This window comes from Canis lupus, chromosome 15, assembly GCF_003254725.2.
Source record: "Canis lupus dingo isolate Sandy chromosome 15, ASM325472v2, whole genome shotgun sequence".
NCBI lineage: Eukaryota > Metazoa > Chordata > Mammalia > Carnivora > Canidae > Canis > Canis lupus.
This window is the reverse complement of record NC_064257.1, coordinates 38,088,153-38,114,274: the sequence shown is the minus strand read 5'-3', so window position 1 is coordinate 38,114,274 and position 26,122 is coordinate 38,088,153. Positions and strand designations below refer to the sequence as shown.

General features: G+C 36.8%; 1 protein-coding gene and 1 non-coding gene across 28 annotated transcripts in view; one reads left to right on the top strand and one right to left on the bottom strand.

Moving 5' to 3' along the window:
• The window catches only part of APAF1 (apoptotic peptidase activating factor 1), a 145,896-nt gene that overhangs the window by 95,806 nt on the left and 23,968 nt on the right, over nt 1–26,122 (bottom strand). For 26 of the 27 annotated variants that reach the window (XM_049093997.1, XM_049093996.1, XM_049094000.1 and 23 more), the window contains 9 exons: nt 23,940–24,178; nt 22,821–22,988; nt 20,932–21,063; nt 17,762–17,875; nt 17,133–17,317; nt 12,260–12,386; nt 11,202–11,327; nt 8,533–8,664; nt 4,947–5,072 (listed from right to left, as the gene is read on the bottom strand). In XM_049093997.1, the coding sequence (XP_048949954.1) occupies nt 4,947–5,072; nt 8,533–8,664; nt 11,202–11,327; nt 12,260–12,386; nt 17,133–17,317; nt 17,762–17,875; nt 20,932–21,063; nt 22,821–22,988; nt 23,940–24,178 (1,349 nt within the window). The remainder of the gene's footprint in view (nt 1–4,946; nt 5,073–8,532; nt 8,665–11,201; nt 11,328–12,259; nt 12,387–17,132; nt 17,318–17,761; nt 17,876–20,931; nt 21,064–22,820; nt 22,989–23,939; nt 24,179–26,122) is intronic. The other variant, XM_049094006.1, reaches the window with a different exon arrangement.
• On the top strand, nt 24,608–24,740 carry LOC112654927 (small nucleolar RNA SNORA70). Its single transcript, XR_003133472.1, has one exon. It is a non-coding gene; the product is annotated as a small nucleolar RNA SNORA70 (small nucleolar RNA).

Sequence of the window (26,122 nt, the reverse complement as noted above, 5' to 3'; positions counted from 1 at the left end):
GAAATAAATAAAATCTTAAAAAAAAAAAAAAAAAAAAAGAAAGAAAGAAGCCACTGAATGCCAAAGCACAAGAAATGAAGACAAACCCACACCAGGACACTTAAGAAATTTTAAAAAAAAATTTTTTTCTGAAGATAAAGATCTTAAAAGTTTCAAGACAAAAAAATAGATTATATATGAATCAGAATGGCCTCAAACTTTTCAAGACAAACTTTAGAAGAGAGAAGACAAGGGCATAATGTCTCCAAAATTCTCAGGAAAAATTACTTACAACTCAGAATTCTCTATGTAGTCAAAAATAGCAAGTATAAAGACACAGTCTCAAAAATTTATCTCCCAAAGATTCTTTCTTAGGAAGCCAGAGATTCTCCACCAGTGGGAAAATAAAGCAAAAATGATGACAAGAAATCCAAGAAACAGGGATTCCCTGGGTGGCTGAACAGTTGAGCATCTGCCTTTGGCTCAGGGCGTGATCCTGGATTCCCAGATTTGAGTCCTGCATTGGGCTCCCTGCATGGAGCCTGCTTCTCCCTCTGCCTGTGTGTCTGCCTCTCTCTCTCTCTCTGTGTCTCTGATGAATCAATAAATAAAATCTAAAAAAAAAAAAGAGAGAGAGAGAGAGAAAATTCCAAGAAACAGAGTTTCGAGTTAAGAGGAAAGTAAAAGGAATTGTGGGAATAATAAAAGGATGTCCCAAGATGGCAGCCGGACACTCGTAGTATTACCAATCAGAATGGAGCAAGACAAAGCCCTCCAAGAAAGTTATTTCCAAGAAAAGAAAATTTATCAAATACCTGATAAGTTTGAATAACTTGAGAGGCAATTTTGAAAAGTGTTAGTTTGAAGATGAATTAGTGATGAACGCATTAAAAAATAAGAATAGGGATCCCTGGGTGGCGCAGTGGTTTGGCGCCTGCCTTTGGCCCAGGGCGTGATCCTGGAGACTCGGGATCGAATCCCACATCAGGCTTCTGGTGCATGGAGCCTGCTTCTCCCTCTGCCTATGTCTCTGCCTCTCTCTCTTTCTCTCTCTGTGACTATCATAAATAAATAAAAATTTTTAAAAAAATTTAAAAAAAATAAAAAAATAAAATAAAATAAAATAAATAAAAAATAAGAATAATTTGTTAAAAATAATATTAAACGTACAGCACATTTAATCCCAATTAATTGGATTAATTGATCCCAATTTATTAATTAATCTTGTTTAATTGTTCTTAAACAAGAACTTGTATGAGAAAGGAAATAACTCATACTGTGTGACTCAACTGTGACCAGTGACGACGATGTAATTTCTGAATACTGATCTGATCAAAATCATTAAACATACAGGAACCACAAAAAGGGGGTCAAGTTTTGGAAGAAAATACAGTTCAGTGTGGAGCACGGTACGTTTGAGGCACAGTGTATAATCTAAGTGACAACAACTGGCAAGTACAAGCAAAAGAAATGAGGGCTGGAGGTAGTAACACATCTGAAAGTCACTTAAAGAGATGAGAGTTGAAACTATGGGACTGATACTGGGATGGAAGAAAAGTAATGGAGCAGTATTCAAGGTTAGATGCTTAAGGAGCAGCTATATTGTAGTGGGCAGGGTAAAAAAGTTAAAGAAGGGGTTAGAGGGGCACCTGGGTGACAAAGTTGGTTAGTGTCTGCCTTTTACTCAGGTCATGATTCCAGGGTCCTGGGATCAAGCCCTCCATCAGGCTCCTTGCTCAGTGAGGAGTCTGCTTCTCCCTCTGCCACTCCCCCTGCTTGTGCTCGCATACTCTCTCTCTCCACCTCACTCATATAAATAAATAAAATCTTTCAAAAAAAGCAAAGAAGAAGGGGTTAGAGAGATAAAAGGAAAAAGTAGAAAACACTGACCTCAGAAGAGGAGAGTTTCAAAAAGGAAATATAGGTGGTTGATGGGGGAAGAAGTGCTAACCACTGGTATTACAACAAAAAGAATGAGGCCTGGATAAAGAAAAGTATCAGATTTCACACTAATCCAAAAAAGCATTAACCTTTACAACAAAAAGAATGGAGACTGAAAATAAAACTGGATTTTACACGCTTCAAGGAAATACAAGAAAAACATGACCAGGCTTAAAACAAGTTTTCGAAATTGAGTGAATAGTCAGGAAATGGAGGCAAGTACAGGTGGCTTAAAAAGTCTAGCAATAAAGGGAAAGAGAAAAACAGAATGACTATTTCAAAGGATAACACAATCTATGGAGCATCAAAGGTTTTTTACTTTTTCGTTTTAGAAAGGCCCAAGAACATGTGTAGGCTGTGGGACAGGACCCCAAAGTGAAGAAAAGCTAAAGATACAAAAAGAAAGAAGAAATAATCAGTGAAGCACAATGTGCAAGGGAAGAAGAAAAAAGGAACAGTAGGCATAAGTAGAGAACTTTCTGGGAACTGAGATGAAAAAAAAAGAAAGGGAGCTGGAATTTTTATGGCAATTTTTGAGGAGACTTATGGAGGGAGGAATTCTTATTAAGGGGTGGTGTCAACCCTCTGAATAGGTATGAGGTAAGGTTCTCTCCAGAGAATGAAAGGGATGCAGTGACAACATTGGGGGCTTAAAAACAACAGCAGAAGTTTGAATTGGAACTGTGGTGAATAAGGCAAATCAATTAGGAATGAACAGACCATACCTGACAGCAAAGAAGGTACACCTTAAATGTATAAAATATAAATAGTCTGGTTTCACAAATGTCTTGAACATTAAACAACCTAATAATGGAATAATACTAAGGAAAATGGAATCTTTCCAAAACTTGGAATTGGCAATGGTGAGAAGATGGAAAAACTTGAGATATAAAATGTCTTCTTCTGAAATCATTCACTTAATAGAAAACAAGAAATAACAGGCCCATATAACTCAAAGATTCTCTTAGAAAAGGGTTGTCTTAACACTTACAAGGGTATTCTGAAAAACTTCCTCTGATACAGAATGTCCTAAAGGAAGAGATGGATATTTAGTATCTGTAGATAACATGTCAGAGAAGTCAAAATCTATTTACCTGAATATTCTATGTAAGAATGCTTCCAACATCTACTAATGGCTAGAAAATTCTTTAAAGTGGAATTTTACCCAGAAAGGGCTCCTAGATGCCCTGAAGTAATTTATACAAAAACGAGTTATCTTCAGTCAGCAAAGAGAGATCAAAGATTCAACCAGAGGATCAGCATCAAGAGATTTCACCTTCCTATAACTGAGGAGTTACCTATTAGCATTAACAAATCTCCTCCTCTAGTGATTCTAACAAAATAGTGTCCAGGAGAGCTCAAGTATTTCTCTGGAAAAAATATATGTCAAGAAAATTTACTGAGTGCATGTTTTGAGTACAATTCTGTACTATGAACTTCAGAGAGCACAAGATGATGCAAGGTCTCTGTAGATCATAAATCTATATTCAATCTTAGCAAAGAAAAGAAGACACATGAAAATGACTGAACCGAACAGCACATTTACAAGAGGAAATGAGAAGACAACTGAATAGTTTGTATTAATATATATAAATATATCTAAAAGGATGGATGTACTCAGAACCAGATAGATGGATGTGATAAAAGAATACTTTCTAAAGGAGGCTTTAAAGTTTTGAGGGTTATTAAAAAATATGGGCAAGGGAGCTGCAGGCCAAAAATCCCAATAAAGAGTAATGAGATCTGTATAGGAACAGTAGCTGACATTAACTACCAAATTATCTTGCCCAGAATGCTTAGGGTTAAGGGGGCTAGAAGAAACAAAGTGACCAGGAACAGAGGTAACAGAATGATGGAATGTAAAGAACCTTACAGGTGCACCTGATGAGTCTGGGTTTATAACAACTTAGAATATGGTACTTTTGTGTCCCAGCTGAAAGTGGTAAGAGTTATTCTAGCAGTTCTTTTTGTTAATATTCCATTTATTTATTCATGGGAGACACAGAGAGAGAGGCAGAGACACAGGCAGAGGGAGAAGCAGGCTCTCTGCAGGGAGCCCGATGTGGGACTCAATCTCAGGACTCCAGGATCACGCCCTGAGCTGAAAGCAGACGCTCAATGGCTGAGCCACCCAGGCACCTCATGCTAGCAGTTCTGTACCAAGATTAGGAGGAATGGAGAATATATTTTAAAAAGCTGCTATCAAAAGCCTAAGGGGATGATAGCATGAACTAGAGTAAACACTATAGAATGAAAGGGGAATAGATAGACTGAAAGATTAAGTGAAAGATGGATTAGACAAGACCAAAGGAGGAAAGGAGAATCGATGAAGAGGAGACTAAAATGATGGTAGAGACAAAAATAATAAAGAAAGTGGGATTGGGATCTTATTTGAGACAGTAAAAATTTAAAGAATTTAGGGTTTTTTTTAGGACTATAAATTTCAGGAGGTTGAATAAACTTTACTCCCTAGTTGTTTTCTTTTTTTAATATTTACTTATTTATGATAGAGAGAGAGAGAGAGAGAGAGAGAGAGGCGCAGAGGAGGAGGGAGAAGCAGGCTCCAGGCCGGGAGCCCGATGCGGGACTCGATCCCGGGACTCCAGGATCGCGCCCTGGGCCAAAGGCAGGCGCCAAACCGCTGAGCCACCCAGGGATCCCCTTTACTCCCTAGTTCTGAGTCTTCCCCCAAATAAGACTTTTCAAGAGGAAAATATGAATTAAAAAGCAGAATAAAGGATAAATAAAAGTAGGGCCTTTACAAATTGACTCCAAATACCTCAAAATTTTATTAAACCATAAATATATGCTTAAAAAATAAGAATTCAAAATATATACACTTTAAAGCATAAGTCAGTAAACCATTCATAAAAAATCACTACAACAAGCAATTACAGTTCTATTAAATATCCTAGAAGTTGAAAGAAGCACTTCCTATAGAAATGTGAAAAAGAGAAACCTATTCCTACAACCAAATCATAAAACCACAAAATTGCAACCAATTTTAATGATAAACAAAAGCGTACCTTTAATGTTCCATCAGCTGAACAACTAGCCAAAAGCTTATCATCTGGTGAAAATCTGCAGTGATTGACTGAATTTGTATGGCCAAACATGGTATTTCGACATTCTTTTTGATTCAAATCCCAGAGCTATTTGAGAAAGATAAAGAAATAACTAAAAAACTAGTACTGAATGAGGAAAAGTTAGAAATTACATAATGTTCTTCCTTCTCTCTCATTTAAGCTTTTTCAATTACAGAAAAATATTAAATTTGTAAGTAATGCAAAGGTATCAAACAACAAAGGTGAACTTGTGATTACCAAGTAATGGGCAGCCCTTAGATCAGCACCTAAATCTATCAAGGGACCAAAGGCTTACTAAGGCATTTAGTCTGAACACTAACTAAATAATTACTGCTTATCTTAACAAAGTAGTTTGGAATCATTATTATTTTACTCAGCTCTATAAGTATTAATATGTAAAATAAAACACCCCCGAATTTTTTTAGATGCTAGGTTACCTAAATGGTCATTTCTAAGATTTCCCAATGCAAACTCTGAATCTATTAATGCTCTAAAAAAGGACTCAAAAATCGAAAGCAAAGATAGGTATAAATACATTTGACAGGCATTATACAATAGGCTTGAAGAGCAAGTTAACAACCAAATCCAGAATCCACAGAACAAATGATTCAATTTCTCTAATGAATCAATGGCATAAAAAAGAGGGAGAGGGGAAGGGCAACTTCTACAGAATAAGAGATTTAAGAAACATAACAATCAAATGTCACCTGAAATTTGTATGCTCATTCCAACAAATCTATGGTAGAAAGAGAAGTTTTAAGAATGGGGAAGGGGCATCTGGCTGGGTAAGACTGTGTAACTCTTGATCTTGGGGTTCTTGAGTTCAAGCCCCACATAGAGTGTAAAGATTAATAAAAATTAATAAACTTGAAAAAAAAAGAGTAACGAGGAAAAGCGAACATGGACCAGATATATCACAAAACTAAACTTAATAAAAGTTAGAGCTAGACAACGGATACCACAAAGGTTCATTATTGTACTCTCTCCTTTTGGGTATGTTTGAAAAGTATATAAAATATAAATAAAAAGGGCTATGGTCCTCTCTGAGGACCAACTGATCTTGGCAAAAATCCTTTGGAAATGATCAATGAGATAAGTCCTGTTCTTCATGTCCATCTCCATCCTAATCTCCTTTATCCCAATCCTAGATAAATCCAATTTTTCAGATAAGTCACATGGGGCAGCTTCAGATTTACATATTTTCATTGGCTTCTCTCAGTTCGAGAGTCACAAGAAGTGAATTCTAATTTTCTGCATGGTAATGCAGGTGTCATATGGCAGATCTTAAAGTAAAACTTGTCCTTAATTAAAATCGTTGACTAACCATTCGACCCCCTACATCACTGTGCTCTCATATCCTAGAGCTTTTTGTCTATAATTAAAATGAGGAAATATAAACTTTCCCCTACTAAGTGTTAAAAAGAAACATCAAAAATTAATCATAAATAATACAGAAGTCTTAGTTTTTTTTTTATTTTTAAGATTTTATTTATTTACTCATGAGAGACACAGAGAGAGAGAGAGGCAGAAACACAGGCAGAGGGAGAAGCAGGCTCCAACAGAGGGAGGAAGTCTTCGTTTTGTTTTTTTTTTTACTTTTTTATTTTTTTAAGATTTTATTTATTTATTCATGAGAGACACACAGAGAGAGAGAGAGAAGCAGAGACACAGGCAGAGGGAGAAGCAGGCTCCATGCAGGGCGCCCGATGTGGGACTTGATCCCAGGTCTTCAGGATCACGCCCCGGGCCGAAGGCAGGCACTCAACCGCTGAGCCACCCAGGGATCCCAAGTCTTAGTTTTTTAGAAGTGGATTTATTCAATAGGGTAAATCATATTTGAGTAATAATGAGCTACGATTGTAAGTCTATATTACTTATTTTAATATTATGTTATTTTAATCCAATCCAGTGTTTTCAAATTGTGCAATGCAGGCAGGCCCCTAGGGATTGCAGAAACATGTCTGAAATGGATACTGGGTAGAATAAGCAAGGAAACAAGAGAGTATAGAAAAGCAAGCCCAGGGGCATCTGGGTGGCTTAATGGTTAAACATCTGACTTTGGCTCAGGTCATGATCTCAGGATCCTGGGATCTAGCCCACATCAGGCTCCTTGCTGAGCCAGGAGCCCCTCACCCTGCACATGCACACTCTCTTTTAAATAAATAAGGTCTCTAAAAAAAAAAAAAAAAGCCCACACTCCACTTCAACCAGAGCAATGGGCTTTATCTCTTACACACTGAGCTTCTATGTCAGTTTTCCTTTGGAGGGGAAAAAAAAGAAAAAAAAAGAAAAGTTTCAGCTTCTTGAACTGAAGGGGAGAGAGAGAATTTTCAATATTTTCTAAAGCTTTTTAAAATTCTCTATTTAGGGCAGCCCAGGTGGCTCAGCGGTTTAGCTCCGCCTTCAGCCCAGAGCCTGATCCTGGAGACCTGGGATCGAGTCCCACGTCAGGCTCCCTGCATGGAGCCTGCTTCTCCCTCTGTCTGTGTCTCTGCCTCTCTCTCTCTCTCTCTGTATCTCTCATGAAAAAATAAAATCTTTAAATAAATGAATGAATGAATGAATGAAATACTCTATTTAAATGTCAAATACACAGTTTATGAGGTTTTCCAAACTGCAATGTTTTGCCCAACACTCCCAAAATTATAATGACCCGTTCGTTGCAAAGATGGTGTGATTTTAAAAAATACATGACAGAAACCAAACCAAAAAATAATCCAAAGGAAGTTAGTGAATCTTTCTAGGACCCCAGAAAATTTCATTTAGCTATCTTCAATATGCCACTTAAGAAAAATAAAAACAATAAAACCTTTTATAATTAGAAAGCATTATCAAACATATATGAAATGCATATCTGTTGTGGTTTTAGTTTCTTTTTTTTTTCCTACCAGCACCTTTTTTCCTTCCTCCTTCTAAGACCAAAACCTCTCTTGTGAATAAAGGCCCAATTATAATTCAAGTAGAACTGATCTCACCGCATTTGTCCCATCTCTACATGGCTAAATTTGTGATCCTTAACCAATCGAAGGATTCCATCTTACTGGCACAGTAGAATTACTTGACAATGAGCATATAAGCCAAACCAGGTCAAACAGTCTCTAGAATTAAAGCTATGGGATCTGGGAAAGAGTAGGTTTCTCTTCCTCTGTGACTATAAGCTGTAAGACCCATGTAAGCCTGTAACTCAGAACAGCCATATTTCCTACCACACAGAAACAACACTCCTAAACCAACAAAGAGAGAAACAGAGTCTATAGATGAAAAGGGGGTTAGACTCCAAGAAGATAATTTCTGGAATCAGTTATATCTAAAGCCATGTTCCTTCTAGACTTTTCAGTTAAATAAACCAATAATTTAATTTTTTTTTTTTTTGGCGTAGGCTAATATGGAAGTTCCTATCACTGAAATCAAAAGACCCCTGATCAATACAAGATCAAAAGAGATGGAAAAAAAAAAAAAAGATCAAAAGAGATGTTCTGATGTGCCTATTAAATCTGTCTGCATAATTCTCATTATCCATACTTACTTTGAGGAAGCAGTCACTTGATGCAGTGGCTAAGAGAAGGTAATGACTGTTGTTGGTAAAGTGGCAGCAGTTGACTTGCTCTGAGTGCTCATCATAGACATGTACTAGTCCCCCTGTCATAGAATTCCAAATCTAAAGAGAACAAAGAAAATAAAATTTACAACTACCCTTTATTTTCAAAGGGAGAACAGGGGAGCAAACAAATGAGAGCTCTTCTATGGCAGACTTTCCCAGTGAGACATGAGGCTAATGAATATTTCCCCTTCTCTAAAATATGTCCATATTTTTCCAGGATGTTTTTTTTTTTAATTACTTGCAAGTCTACACATGTGCCTTTCTATAGCATAATTAGAATCCCATGAAAACATTATACTCTTCAAGGGCAAGACTTCACGTGGTCACATGAATGACAGGAGGCAGAGAAGTGCTATAAAAGGGATGAAATAATGGACTTTCGATTGGAAGGATTAAGTCTAAGACCTGGCTCTACCATTTATAATTTGTGTGTCCATCGTCAAGTCCCTAAGTGATCTGCATCGCAGTTCCCTCCTCTGTAAAATGAGGACACTTATACTCATCCTACACAATTCAAGGTACCAAATGAGATAAAGGACATGTAAAGGACAGATAAAGGACAAGTAAATTTATTTATTGCTGACTTCAAGGTATCAATAAAAAGTAAAGGCAGATGGATCCTTGAAAAAAAATACAGGCTTTAGAATCTGAGGGAAATCGCGCTTTGAACCCTGACTCCATCATCAGTTATCAGTTAATGTGAGCTTGGACAAAGGACGTCATCTCTGAACCAATTTCCTCATCTGTAATATAAGATCAATACCTACTCTTCAAATTGTAGTGAGAAATTGATCATGTGATATAACAAAGTGTGTAAAGACTCACACAGTGTTAAATTCCTTAGAAGTAATCATTATTCTAGTTACTATGTAAGACAACTAAGCAGTGTGTTTTATCTAACAACGAACAAAAGAAATAAATTACCTAACCTTCACTGGGCTTTGGACTTTTTAGATGTATTGATGTCTTTCCCATATCATTTATTTTCTTTGTTTTCTTTTCTTTTTATTTTTATATAAGTTCTATGCCCATCATGGGGCTCAAACTCATGACCCCAAGATGAAGCATCACATCCTCTACTAATTTAGCCGGCCAGGTACCTCACGTTTTTTTTTATCTTTTTTTTTTTTTTTAATCTTATCAAAGCTCTCCAGAGGTCCAAAGAGTTTATTTTCAGGTCTTTAATAGACATTTGGGTCTCTTGTTTTCTATTTTGAGTACTCAGAAAACAGAAACTCAGTGTTATTCTCCTTTTATTCCACATAGCTCTGACTTTGAAGCTGCACAGAATGGCCAACTCCAAGCTTGACTCAAGAGTAGAGGCTATGGAATAAATTAACTGGTTGGTGTTAAAGTTACCTAGAGAGTCCACTCTATCAAGAAGTAGATTTTTCTGGGGATCCCTGAGTGGCTCAGCGGTTTGGCGCCTGCCTTTGGCCCAGGGCGCGATCCTGGAGTCCCGGGATCGAGTCCCACGTCAGGCTCCCGGCATGGAGCCTGCTTCTCCCTCCTCCTGTGTCTCTGCCTCTCTATGTCTATAATTAATTAATTAATTAATTAATTAATCTATCTCAAAAAAAAAAAAGTAGATTTTTCCAAGGTCTAAATTTGTCTAGACACTCGAAGGTCTTCTTCAAGTGGGTCCAAACCCCAAGGAAACTTCCAAGACAATTTTCTTGTTCCCAGGTCCACTAAGACTCACCCCACCTAGCGAATTTCAATACTCCATCTACTTTTCTTTCTTTTTCTCTTTCTTTCATTCATTCACTGACTTATTTATTGACTTATTTATTGGCAATGCTCCCACCAAGTCAGGATCCACCTTTCAAAAAGCCTGAAGTGAGGGGTGCCTGGGTTGTTCAGTCAGGTGGGCATTTGACTCTTGATTTCACCTGAGGTTATGATCTCAGGGTCATGAGATCAAGGCCCAAGTCATGCTCTGCACTGGGCATGGAACCTGCTTGGGATTCTCTCTCTCTCCCTCTCTCTTCCCTCCCTGGCTCTCACATGCACATGCTCTGTCTCAAAAGAAAAAAGAAAAAAAAAAAGCCTGAAGTGGGTGTTGAGGGTGCCTGGGTGGCTCAGTTGGTTAAGCATCCAACTCTTGATTTCAACTCAAGGTCATGAGATGAAATCGGAATCAGGCTCCAGGCTGGGCATAAAGCCTGCCTAAGGTTCCCTCTTGCCCTCTGCCCTTCCTCCACTCCACATTCTCTCTAAAAAAAACAAAAAATCTGGGTGGCACTTCACAAATTATGTATTTTACAATAGGAATCCATGTCAGATAATAATTTTGTGCAGAAACACTTCCAATCACAATGTACTCAAAGGTTCCAACTGATTTTTATCCCACAGACTTATCAATAATAAATGATAGGAAAATTCATTAATTTATAATAATTTCTCCCAGTGCCTGGTCAATACCTTAAAAATAGTGTTAATTTAATTTACAGTAGATTAAAAACTGGTTTGCCTCAAGTCAGTAGATCAACGAGCAACGAGCACTTTATCCCTACTTACCCTAGTCCCTCTGTTGTGGAAAAAGAAAATGAATTCTACGGTAATCACAACTCAAGAGAAAAATATTTCCCTACCTTCACTTTTTTATCCACTGAGCAGGTTGCTATAAATCTGTCATCTGTAGAGAATGCACAACAAAGCACTTCATCTTCATGAGCCTTGATTTCTAGCAGTTTCTCTCCTGTTTCAGCTTTGAACACCTGCACAAGCAACAAAATTTTTTTACCATAAACCAATGGCCACCACTCAATAAAAATCTTTCTTTAAAAAATCTTAATCCATATTATTTTGTGATAGTAATGAACCTCAGCAAAAACACTCCAAAAAGCAGGATATCAGTCAGAATTTATATGCCTTAAACATAGAGAACTATCCCTTGTTAAATGTTTGTAATATACATAAAAAGACCTAGCAGAGTATAGCTTCAGTTAAGATTAGTTTGACATTTTTTTTTTCTTATTTTTGCAAATTCTTAAACAGAAAACATTTCATTCAACATGTTCTCTTTTGGGGGCTCAAATGCCAAAATTAGTAAAATCAGTAATAAAGTACACATATAAAAATAAGGTTTATTAAAGTCATAATCTTGCAAAGTCTAAATCTAATCCAAACATCAAAGTTTTAACTAAGTTGGATCCTGTTTCCTTCAAAATCAAAAAGCGGAGCATAAATTTAAAGAAATGCACTCATTCATGTATTCTGAAAACAAAAAAGAACTTAAATTCCTTCAAGCACCTTAGGAAATAATCCAGTCCAATTCCTATTTACAGTCAGAAATCTGTCTGAACCTGTGATAAAGTAAGTATTTTACTTAATCACTGTTTTTTAATCAGAACCTGCTCCTTATGTCTTTGAACATGTTGCATTTCCTCATTACTCTTACAGGGTACATGGATGACAGTAACTGACTGCTAGGATAAAAGGCACTTTTATGTCACTTGGTAAGTTTAAAATTATGAAAGCACATAAATATTTTCTAAATTTCCAGAGAAAGGTTTCATAAAATGTTTAAGAGATTTGGATTTCTCTATTTCTAGTGTGTAATTTTCTTCAATTTTAGGATTTAAATATATTGTAATATGCACAGTATTAAGTACATGCCTCTTTCAATTTTTCTCAAGAGATGTTTTACCTGTAAGGTTTTATCAACTCCACAAGAAGCTATTCTTTGACCATCCTCAGAAAAGCAAGCATGGTAAACAGCATCTGTATGGGGGCGGACAACTAAGCGGGAAAGATTCTTGATGTTTTTTTTGTTTCTACATACAAGGAGAAAATGAACAGAAACCCAATAAGTGAGAGTAAAAGTAATTTTTTTCAATAATAAAGTAAACTGTCTTTTAATAGCGTTGTGTTGCCAAAAACAATTTTTTTTAAATTAAGTTTACAACACGTAAATGACAGCACAGATCTCCTGAAGGAAAAAAGCATTATGAAAGTAGCTCTTTAAGAGAAATGCTACACTATATAAAGTAATCTGTCAGGTGCTGCAAATGTCACTGAGTTGGGAGAAATCTAATCAAATACATGTTGCTTCCTATCTTCCTTTGATACATTAATGATAACATGTGCAGAGAAAACATTATATAAGGATACCCTCAAAACATTCTCCATTGTTTTTATTTTTTTAAGATTTTATTTATTCATGAGAGACAGAGAGTGGCAGAGAGAGAAGCTCCCTCCTACACAGGGAGCCCGATGTGGGACTCAATCCTGGGACTCCAGAATCACACCCTGGACCGAAGGCAGGCGTTCAACTGCTGAGCCACCCCGGTGTCCCTTCTCCATTATTTTTAAAAGGAAAGAAGCCAGGGTGCCTGGGTGGCTCAGTTAGTTAGGCAACTGACTCTTCAATTCAGCTCAGGTCATGATCTCAGAGTTAAGAAATCAAGCCCCACCCCAAATAGAGCTCTGCGCTGGGCATAGAGCCTGCTTGAGATTCCCTCTCTCCCTCTACCCCTCCTCTCTCTCTTCCTCTCTCTAAAAAAGTTTAAAAATTTAAAAAATAAATAAAAGGACAGAAGCCATAACAAAATGAAGCTCAATTCCTAATTAAAGTATGACACTACATCCACCATTAACAATGATGTACTTTATTTTCTTTATTATTTTATTTAATTATTTGAGAGAGAGCAAAGTGCATGAGCAGGTGAAAGGGGCCAAGGGAGAGGAAGAAGCAGGCTCCCCACTGAGCAGGGAGCCAGAGGCAATGCAGGGCTCAATCCCAGAACCCTGGGACCATGACCCAAGACAAAGGCAGACATTTAAACAATGGAATCACACAGGCACCCCACAATGATGTACTTTAAAATTGCTCCTCTCTAACCACAATTATTCACAGAGGATAAAAAGATAAGGCAATGTCATTTTCTTTGTATCTTAATCTATTGAATACTATTTCACTAGTGTAGTTAGTATGTTATTTCTCATGGGCTACAGGAGTAAAGTATCAGAACAGTGTCAGAATTTTATACATATACCCCAGTCACTTTGAGTACAATATGTTAAATGGCATTGTGCTTATTTTAGGAGTCAGATAAAAAGCAAACCTACTTCTGCTACTTATTAAGTATGTAAACTTAGGCAAATTATTGAACCTAATAAGTTTCCATTTCCTCATAGTAGGAGTATCATACAGGAGTAATGATACCTGCCATAAACAGTGCCTGGCACATAAGGATGCCACTGTTATTATTCTTGAAAAAAACTAACTACATACCTACTCCTGAAATCAATATTACCCTATATGTTAACTAACTAGAATTTAAACAAAAATTTAAAAAATTAACCACACACAAGATGGACCAAATGAAAAAAGGGAACACAAAAGATAAATCAGACTTAGATCTTGCCTAGAAAGTATTATAATTTACCAGAAGCGATGAAACAAATATAAGAACTAGAGTAATGAAAACCTGGAATAAAAACAGTTTAGTTATTAGCAAAGTTCAGAGGATTAGACTAAAATTATACTCTCTTTCTCCTTGTTCTAACTACTTAATTCCCCAAAGGACAGAAAGTGACCATCACAATAATGGGCACATAACAGATGGCCAAAAAGTATTAAAGAAATAACAAATGACTTTTTTTGAAGGCTAAAAATTCAGTTAAATTTAAGCTTATGCCAACCTAAACCTTTCTACAGGGAAAAAAAAAAGTCCTGCTAGTAGTAAAATAAAGCATTATTTGAATAAGATCTGGTCAAACCCAGTTAAAAGATTCAGCTATGAATGACTAACCATTCTCAGAGAGAACATCACGGGTTGAAACACAGTTGATAGAATGGAAAAGAAAAAAACAGCATGAAAAAGTAAAAAAACAAACTCAAAAAAAAAAAAAAACCTCAAGAAGAAATAAACCTATGCTCATTTGATATCAGTCCATGTATTAATTCTATTTCAACTACTAACCAAAACATCAATTCAGTCAATCTTCCACAAATTTCTATTGCATGCCAACAATATGGACCAGGCAAAATGCTTAATGCTATTCTCAGTAACAAATATTTATCAAGCTCTATGAACTAGGTACTGTTCTAAGTACTCTGTGTGTGCATAAGTTTGTATACACACATACTCAATTTTATCTTCTCAATAATGCTATGAAAAAGCACTATTTGGTGAGAGAAGTTGAATAACTTTCCCTGGTTATATACAACCAATAAAGCAGAGCTGGGTTTCAAGCCCAGGCAGTCTAGAGTCAAAGTCTATTACTTTAATCTCCAAACTATTCTATACTACAGGATGTATGGAGTAGTAACAGAGAAAAATAGGCAATCACCAGAAAGTAACACAAATGCTAATAGTATAATATAATATAATATAATATAATATAATAATATAAACTGAGCAAGTATTCTAGAATATAGACAGGTCTAGCTAGCTTCAATAAGTTAGGGAACTGCTTCTCAGGGAGAATAAACTTCTTCCTAAGAAAGCATTAAAGAACAGTTAACTCCAGGAAGTAGGAGGTAAGAAAAGATGGAGAGTCTCTGACTTTTCATTTTATATCCCCCTCAGTATTGATTTTTTTTTTAAATCAGAAACATAGATTACTTTTTTTTTTTAAGATTTTATTTATCTATTCATGAGATACAGAGAGAGACAGAGAGAGAGGGGGCAGAGACATAGGCAGAGGGAGAAGCAGGCTCCACGCAGGGAGCCCAACGCGGGACTCGATCCCCGGTCTCCAGGATCAGGCCCTGGGCTGAAGGCGGCGCCAAACCACTGAGCCACCTGGGCTGCCCCAGAGATTACTTTAAAATAAAAATAAAACCAACAAAAAATTAAAATTTAATTTTAAATTTAAAAAAAATTTTAACTCCTTGCTGAAAATTCCCAAAATTCTTCACTGAGCCAAGTTAATCACCCACTTCTTTGTTTCATTTTATACACACTTCTGTTGCACCCATCACATTATATTTAATCATTTACTCAAACATTTTCATCACTACTAGACTAAATTCCTTGGAGAGCCTTAGCACCTAGTAATAATGCTTACTTAGCATGTTAGAGAAACTCAAATGTTTGTTAAACTAAGCTTCATTAGAGGAATCACCCACAGCAATCTATTTGATAAGAGGACCCAGGACTAATAAATATTACAGATACCAACCTCAAGTTCAATCCAGATATACATTATACACATGAAAAAACTATCATTCATATTCATTATTTCTAGCTACAATAAAAGCATATACAGAAAACATATGGAAAATAAAGCTAGGTTGGGACACCTGGGTGGCTCAGTGGTTGGGCACCTGCCTTGAGCTCAGGTCGCGATCCTGGGATCTGGGATCAAGTTCCACATTGGGTTCCTATGAAGAGCCTGCTTCTCCCTCTGCCTATGTCTTTGCCTCTCTGTGTGTCTCTCTCGTGAATAAATAAATACATCTTAAAAAAAAAAAAAAAGAAACCTAGGCAGACACAGCATTTAAATCCCATTCAACAAGCTACATAAGCTTAGTCAAGTTTCAATATCTCTGTGCCTCAATTTTCTCATTTGTAAAATAGAGCAAATAATATTTACTAATGTTTGAATATAAAATGAATAACGTGTGCATATTGTATATAATAGTCATTAAAAAAGAGCCTACACTTTCCTTTTTCTAATTAATACAAGAGCACCAAAAAAACATGAAATCTTGACATTTGCAATTACATGGACAGAACTAGAGGGTATTATGCTAAGCAAAATAAGTCAATCAGAGAAAGAATTATCATGATCTCATTCATATGTGGAACTTAAGGAAAAAAAAACAGGAGCATAGAGGAAGAGAGACAAAAGTAAAAAAAGATTTAATCAGAGAAGGAGACAAACCCTACAAGATTCTTAACCAGAGGAAACAAACTGAGGGTCACTGGAGGGGACAGGGGTGGGAGGGATGAGGTAACTGGGTGATGGGCATTAAGGAGGGCACAGGATATAACGAGCACTGGGTGTTATATACAACTAAATCACTAAACTCTACCTCTAAAACCAGTGATACAATATATGTTAATTAACTGAATTTAAATTTAAAAAAATATATTAAGGCAAGAGCACTTGCCTTAATCACTTTATATTCAATATTTCATTTCAATCTTCACAAAAATGTACCTCAAAGAATTGCTATCTCTATTTTATATATGAAATAAAAAGGGCAACCTGTAACTTGTTCAAACTCACAAAACTATCAGGTTTCAGAATTGAGACTCCTATCAATGTTTGTGGCTTCAAAGCCCAGGTTCTTCACTAATTAACTATGTTACAATAAGTAAACCATGTGGTATTTAGTGTGACTGGTCAAAATGCCTATAGGCAAGCATCTATTTCTATAAACTCTTTGAAAATATATATTTCTATGCTTACTTTTCCAGAACTTTTCAATAAGTAAGAATGCTTATTAAAAGTTCCAGCCCTTTCCAAAGTAGTTAAATCTCCCTGGAGTGAACTTATTCACTACCTGAAAAATAATGACATAGTTAGCACTCCAATCCCTTTGGTTCCTCTCCTAACCTACTTACATCCACTCCAGGTAAAGCATTCCGTGATCGACCTCCTGCTTGGCCTGCAGCTTAGCTTGCTGATAAACTTCTGAAGTTTCTGGTTCACAGAGACCCAGTTGTACAATATTAGGAAATGGCTGTCGTCCAAGAAGATGTCCATTTAAAGATAAAAATTCCTGGAAATTTTCACAGACTGCACAATCCTAGGAACAAACTGAAATCTCTTAGAAATATAACCAAAACCAAGATTTTGACATTTTTCTGTTTCTGTGATCTTGTCAACTTTTAAGTCTTAAATGAGACATCCTCTAGAATAAGCTAAAATTAAATAACCAACCATTAGGTAACTAATACATGGTAACCAAATTTTCAAATACAGCGTAAAAAATCTCATTATCCAAGTATTACTTTAATACATTCTTTGGTAAAAAGACGAACAAACCAAACAGTGAACACTTCCCCAACTTTCAAACTCAATTCTATCCACATTCCCAGTAGGCTAGGAAGCAAAATAATTAGAATAATCAAGGGTCAAATAAGGAAATTACCTCTTTCCTCTTTTATTCTGCTCATCTCCTCTATTAAACCTCGAATTAAATGACAAAATGAAATACCCTTTAAGAACTTATCTTTCATACTAATTATACCTTTTCATCCAATATATGCCTGTATTCCACAAATTCATGAATCAGATGAGCAGGGCCTACAAGTTCAGTTTTTGCTTTAATCCAATCCAAGGAAAACATTAAAGCACAAAGTTCCTTTAAAAAAAAAAGTAAGATGAGGACACTGTTAAAGACATCGAAGAATGTAAACTCTACCATCCTAACACTACTGAAACTTAGCAGATAACTAGAATTTAAGACAAAAAGGAAGCTACTTAATAAAGAACCAAAGACAGCCACCTGGGTGACTCAGGCAGTTAAGTGTCTGCCTTCTGCTCAGGTCATGATCGCCAGGTCCTGGGAACAAGCCCCGTATCAGGTTTCAGGCTGTCTGCTCAGCAGGGAGTCTGCTTTTCTCTCTCTCTCTCTCTCTCTCCTCCCCGCCTTACCCCTCCACCCCTTCCCACTCATTCTCTCACTCTCTCAAATAAATAAATAAAATCTTTTTTAAATAAATAAAAAGGAGGGATCCCTGGGTGGTGCAGCGGTTTGGCACCTGCCTTTGGCCCAGGGCACGATCCTGGAGACCCGGGATCGAATCCCACATCGGGCTCCCAGTGCATGGAGCCTGCTTCTCCCTCTGCCTGTGTCTCTGCCTCTCTCTCTCTCTCTCTGTGACTATCATAAAATAAATAAAAATTAAAAAAAATAAAATAAAATAAAATAAAATAAAATAAAAATAAATAAATAAATAAATAAAAAGGAACCAAAATAAATAAATAAATAAAAAGGAACCAAAGAAACGTAAAATGAACCACACACCTTAAATCAAAATAAACTTCAGTTGGATTAAACACTTAAATAGAAAATAGAAACCCTCAAAAAATATTAGAAGATACAGGCAAATATTTTTCTAACCTTAGGATGAAGGAAATGTTTGTAAACATGACACCAAAGCCAAAGTACACACACACACAAAAGAGAGAGGTGCACTTAACTACACAAAAACTCAAAAATCTTCAATATAGTTGAAAACAATGTAAATAAAATTTGACCAAAAAGATATTTACAACACATATGATAAATGAGGGCTTAATATTATTTATTTATAGAAAATTCTAATAAAATAAGAGAAACACCTCAACAGTAAAATAGGTAAAGGCAATGGATGAGTCAATGCACAGAATAAAAGGTACAAATGGCAAAAACCTCACCAATAATCTAAATGAAACAACAAGGATTCAGTATTTTTTAATATCAGATTTCTAAAGACTAAAAGTATTAATAAGAATATTAGCTGGAGTCAAAGGAAATAAACACTCTCATATATGTTGGTAGCAATGTAACTCAGAGCACCCTTCTAGAGGACAGTTTGGTAATCTGCATTAAAACTTGATCCATATATACCATTTGACCCAGAAATTACACTTATAAAAATGTGTCCAAAGAAAATAATCAGACAAGTATGCTTAAGCAATCTAAGTGTCCATAAGCCAACTGATCATACATACAACGAAATAGCATATATACAGCTTTAAAAATTTTGTCGTTCTATATAAATTGACATAAAAAGACCCTGAAATACAGTTAAGTGGGGAAAAAAAGAGATATAAGACTATTTCTATTATGATCCTATTTTGGGTTTAAAGAACAAATATGTGGATGTGCCTGGGTGGCTCAGTTGGTTAGTGTCTGACTTTCCTTTTTGGCTCAGGTCATTATCTCAGAGTTGTGGGATCGAGCCCCACATAGAGCTCTACACTGGGCACAGAGTCTGCTTGAGATTCTCTCTCCCTCTGAACCTCCCCGAGCTTGCATATGTATGCTTAAAAAGTTAAAGTTAAAAAAGAAAAGAACAAGTATGTGTATCTGAGCAGCAAAACAATCTCAAAAACTATACACAAAAAGCATTAGCAATAATTGTCATTTTCATTTTTTTAGTTTTTTTCCCAAACTTTTTTTTCTTTTTTTTTTCCTTTTTTTTCCTTTTTTCCCCAAACTTTTCTAATGAAAAACCTTTAAAAATGAGAAATTATCTTTAAAAATCAGGAAAAAAAGGCTAAAAAGGTGAGAAAAAACTGAATCCTGTCAACACTAACTTACATAACCAAGTTTTAAAAAGATGCAGACTCAATAATCCTACTTCAAAAATTTCCAAAGATAATAATGTAAGTGCAAAGACAACACTGTTGATTACTGTTGATTACAGCATCATAAAGGCAAAAAACTGAAAACCTAAATGTGCAACAATTACAGTTTAATTTGGCACAGATATTTATTGGAATACCTTCAATCCAATGTGTAGATTATTAAATGTAAACTAGGTAAAAAAAAAAAGTATAAAAATACACCATTCTCCTTAACGAAGAGATAATATACCTAAGCATAGATAAATTACTTAAAGTATATACGGTTTTCCAAAATGTTAACATTTTGAATAGTTGGTAGTCATGACTTCAAAAATCATCTATGTGGTGATGATTTTCAAATTTTATTTTTAGCTCATAATTTCCTCCCAGAAATCCAAATTCATATATGCAACTACATACTCTTTATTTCCAGTCAGATGTCTTAATAAGACAGTATATTCAAAATAATTTCCTAACCTTCCCTTTACCCCCTGAAAATACCTGGTCTACCCACAGACATCCCAACCTCAGTTCAGGGCAACTCCATTTTCTGTTGGGCAAGCTTAGAGTCATCTTATAATGTATATACTAAATCCATCACAAATCATGATGATTCTGTATCATCACTTTCTCCTTCCATGCTAAGTACTTAACTACTCCCAACATAGTATAAGTTTACTTGGCCACTATAACGTCTCCCGACAGAATGTAAGTTCAATGAGAGTAGGGACTTTGTGCCTGTGATATATTTCACAATGAAGAATACCAGTACCTAACAGACACTCAATAAATATTTGCTGAATGAATAGAATTTCCCATTCTCCATTTCCTCTCAAAGCTTAAAAACACCAATCCATACACCCCCAAAGGGGAAGCTACTGGTAAGATGAGAATGAATTTTTAGGTGACTCATTTACTACAAATACTAAAGTACCTTTTAAAATCACTGTAGGTAAAAAGAGTAACAAAAACAAAAAAACTTACATAGGCTATAATTCTATTTTTACTAATAAAAGAAAATTCTAGACATAGGATGAAATAAATGTGAGATAGATATAATACTTTTTAGATGGGTCATCTTACTTTGTGCATACTGGCACTAGCCATGTGGTAGGCCAGAAAATTGTACCAGTACATGCAGTCCTCCTGATCTGGTGAAAGAGTATGTGGCTGGTAATGTTTCTGGAACTGAGTGACTATCTTCTTATGTAGATCCTGAAATCCAAATGAAATATTTTAGAGGAGAGAAACAATTTTATTACCTAAGCATCACGGTAACTACAGCTTACCAAGCTATTTAAAATTACACAGAGAAGTGTGTCTGGGTGGTTCAGTAGGTTAAGGATCTGCCTTCGGCCCAGTTCTTGATCCCGGAATCCTGGGATCAAGCCCCACACTGGGCTCTCTGCTCAAATGGGAGCCTGTTTCTCCCCCTCCCTCTGCCTGCCACTCCCCCTGCTCATGCTCTCTCTCTCTCCCCCTCTGCAAATAAATAAAATCTTTAAATAAATAAAAATTTTAAAATTTTAAAAATTTAAAAATTAAAATGTGCAGAGAATCTCCCCCACAAAATACTTATTAATTACAAAAGGAAAAAATTGTAGATTTAAAATGAAGAAACTAGCAGGTATCGCTTTAACCAAGTGATCAATATTAACATTATTGACAAGACATATTGACACGCTGATATGACGCTCTGAGAAGGGCACAATAGGACTTCGGTAGTATTCTTGCCAAAAATATATAACCTTAATCTAGTCAGGAGAAACCATCAGACAAACCCAAACTAAGGGACAATATACAAAATAACTGGCTAGTACTCTTCAAAAGTGACCATGAAAGATAAAGAAAGCAAAGAATCTTCATAGATTTGAGGAAACTAAGAAAACAGGACAATTATATGCAATGTGGGATCTTTTTTTTTTTTTTTTTAAAGATTTTATTTATTTATTCATGAGAGACACAGAGGAGAGAGAGAGGCAGGGACACAGGCAGGAGAAGCAGGCTCCATGCAGGGAGCCCAACGTGGGACTTGATCCCAGGTCTCCAGGATCACACCCTGGGCTGAAGGCAGCACTAAACCACTGAACCACCCGGACTGCCCTGCAACGTGGGATCTTGATCTGAACCACAAAGGGGCTATTAGAGGGAAAGCTGGCAAAATCTACATAAAACCTGTGGGTTGGGCAGCCCAGGTGGCTCAGCGGTTTAGCGCTGCCTTCAGCTCAGGGCATGATCCTGGAGTACCAGGATCGAGTCCCACGTCAGGCCCCCTGCATGGAGCCTGCTTCTCCCTCTGCCTGTGTCTCTGCCTCTCTCATAAATAAATAAAATTTTTTTAAAAATCTGTGGGTTAACAGTATTCTATTTTTGTCAATTTTCTGGTTTTGATAACTGTATTATAGTTATGTAAGATGTTACAGTGGGGAAGCTAGATGAAGGTACATGCATAAAACTGTACTGTTTTGCAACTTTTCTATTAGGCTAAAATTATTTCAAAATAAAAAAATTTTTAAATGTACAGAGATCCAGGCAGCCCGGATGGCTCAGAGGTTTAGCGCCACCTTCAGTCCAGGGCACGATCCTGGAGACCAGGGATGGAGTCGTGCTTCCTGCATGGAGCCTGCTTCTCCCTCTGCCTGTGTCTGTGTGCCTCTCTCTCTCTCTCTCTGTGTGTGTCTCTCATGAATAAATAAATAAAATCTTAAAAAAATAAATCTTGGGATCCCTGGGTGGCACAGCGGTTTGGCGCCTGCCTTTGGCCCAGGGCGCGATCCTGGAGACCCGGGATCGAATCCCACGTCGGGCTCCCGGTGCATGGAGCCTGCTTCTCCCTCTGCCTGTGTCTCTGCCTCTCTCTCTCTCTGTATGACTATCATAAATAAATAAAAATAAATTTAAAAAAATAAATAAATAAATAAATAAATCTTTAAAAAATAAAAATAAAATAAAATGTACAGAGATCCAAGTACCTGAAGTTGATTGCGATTCTTCTCTATAAGGAAATCTACTTGAAGATCATGTAAATAATAACGAAATGATTTTCCATTCCGATCACAGAATAAGAGAGACTTATTAACAAACTCCTGCAGAATATCTTCAACTTCTTCAGTTTCCATGTCCCAGAGAATACATAACACCTAGAAATCATTTTAAGTATTTAATATACCACAAAACTACAATTACCAGGATTGCAGATAAGGTGTTACACACACAGAGAAATCGTTTTTTTTTTTCTTCTTAAAAATTTTATTGGGGATCCCTGGGTGGCTCAGCGGTTGAGCGCCTGCCTTCGGCCCAGGGCCTGATTCTGGAGTCCCAGGATCGATTCCCACATCGGGCTCCCTGCATGGGGCCTGCTTCTCGCTCTGCCTGTGTCTCTGCCTCTCTCTCTCTGTGTGTCTCTCATGAATAAATAAATAAAATATTTTTTAAAAATGTTTTTATTTATTCATGAGAGACAGAGAGAGAGAGAGAGAGAGAGAGGAAAAGACACAATCCAGCAGAGAAGCAGGCTCCCCACAAGGAGCCCGATGTGGGACTTGTTCCCAGGACCCGGGGATCATGCCCTGAACCAAAGGCAGACACTCAACCATTGAGCCACCCAGGTGTCCCGAGAAAACGTATCTTAAAGCCCTGAGTAACTGTATCTCCATTTCATATGAAGAAGCTCAACTATTCATCAAGATAGAAAAGTCAGATGCTTCTAGAACTGACAAATAAGAAGCTAACCAAGGGACACCTGGTGGCTCAGTGGTTGAGCATCTGCCTTCCGCTCAGAGCATGATCCCAGGGTCCTGGGATCGAGTCCCGCATTGGGCTCCCTGCATGGAGCCTGCTTCTCCCTCTGCCTATGTCTCTGCCTCTCTCTCTACGTCTCTCATGAATAAATAAATAAAAATCTTTTAAAAAAAGGGGGGGGATACTAACCAAACCCTTGATGGAAACTAAGATGAGACTTTTACACTCTCTACACCTCAGTGATATGGATCTTAATCTTCCAATATCCTCTGTAATAACATCCTTGGTACCATATCAAAAGTTACATGCCATAAATATCCAATGACAAGGATTGTTGGTCCTTCTATTACCTTTGTAGGCACCTTAACATCCTTCTGAAGGATGGAAAGATCTGTGTAGTAATCTTTGATGTCCTCTCTGAGCATTTCAACACTTATAGACATGGCTTCATCCAGAGCCTCATAATCATAAAATGAAGATTTCCTTATTCTCTTAAATTGCTTATTCTGAAGTTGCCTGAGGTAGTAATCCCAACGGTTAGGAAAATCACGTAAAAGTGCACCAATTAAAGACACTACAAGAGGAGAACCTAAAAACAAAACAAAGCAACAAAGCCACTATGTTAATACTGTCTAATTTCAAAATTACCACTAAGAGTCACATTACTCTTAAAAAACAATTTCTGTTGCATGTTATCTAAAGCCTTAAAATATGTGTAACTTTTGAATTCACTTTAGATATTTATTCTAAGGAAGCCATTAGAAATAAGAAAGAGGGATGCCTGGGTGGCTCAGTGGCTGAGCATCTGCCTTCAACTCAGGGCGTGATCCCAGGGTCTGAGATCGAGTCCCGCATTGGGCTCCCTGCGGGGAGCCTGCTTCTCCGCCTCTCTCTCTCTCTCATTCTGTGTCTCTCATGAACAAATAAATAAGCCCATAAATAAATAAATAAATAAATAAATAAAGACTTCCTTTAAGGATATTCATCAGAGCATTATTTAAAATAATGAAAAATCCTTCTGCAGCCAATTAAGCCAACTGTGCCCTTTCTCCATGGGCACCCAGCTTGCCATCACTACAAATAGTAGCCTGCTTGCTAGTGTATGCAGCCTGTTGATTGTATGGGTTGCCTAAGGGACCTTGGAGACAGTCCTTTCCAGTGGACTCTGAGGTCTGACCTCATGCCATCTCTAATGTAGGCCATAGGCAGGTATGGAGGGGTGCCTTTGGAAAGCCCTAGGACACAGGAGCCAGGTTCCACATTGGCCAAGTCATTATATCCATCCATACCAAGCTGCAGAACTAGGAGCATGTGATTGAGGCCCTACTCAAGGCCGAGTTCAAGTTCCCTGGTCGCCAGAAAATCCACATTTCCAAGAAGTGGGGCTTTACTAAGTTTAATGCAGACAAATTTGAAGACATGGTGGCTAAAAAGTGGCTCATCCCATGTGGCTGTGGGGTCAAATACATACATTCCTAATTGTAGCCCCTTAGACATATGGGGAGAGCTCTGTACTTATGAGAACCTCGGCACTGCTCCCTCCCTATTCCTGCCCACCAATAAATCCTACTTTGTCAAAAAAAAAAAAAAAAGCAAAAAATGTTAAACAATAACAGAGAAATAACTGAATAAATTGAGGTTACCACAATATTATGCCAATGATAATTTTTTTCAAAAGATACTTAAAGATGTGAGAAAATGTTCAAGATCTGTTATATGAATAGGGCAAGATTCAAATTATTTAACCACTGTAATCCCAATATTTTTTTCAAAGTTTTATATGTCCTAAATGACTGAAATACTCTCATGATGCTAATAATTATCAGATTATGGGTAATTTTTTTCTTTATCATTTCACACACTTTTTAAATGTTTCAGAATGGGGCAAGCATCACCTATATGATGAATACAAATGAAGTGATTTTTTTCTAAGATATTTTTTTAAACTCCATTAACTCCATTGGGGCACCTGGGTGGCTCAGTTGGTTAAGCATCTGACTCTCGGTTTCAGCTCAGGCCATGATCTCAGGGTTGTGAGATCAAGCCCTGTGTTGGGCTCCCCACTGAGTGGAGAGTCAGCTTCCCCTTTCATTCTGCCCCTTCCCCCTTGTGAGTATGTGCATGTACTCTCAAATAAATAAATTTTTTTTAAAGTCAATTAACTCAAAACCAAGTATCTATTGGATGGCAAAGAAGAAAAAACAAGGTCTACTGAAGTATTATTAGCAACAGTGGAAGAAATCTTAAGAGCTGATAGATGGAACTACATAAAATTTTAAATTTTTATATGTCAAATAAATTCTACAAATGAAATTAAAAAGCAGACAAAAAACTAGGGGAAAGTATTTGCAAAAATATGGCCAAGAGCTAAGAGCTTCAATAGTCAGAATGCCTAAAAATCAATTAAACACTTCTATCACAATGAAAAATTGAGTCAAGGATAATTTCTTAAAATGCAGAGAAACCGGTAAAAAATTTAACTTCAAAAAAAAAAAAATTTGGGATCCCTGGGTGGCGCAGCGGTTTAGCGCCT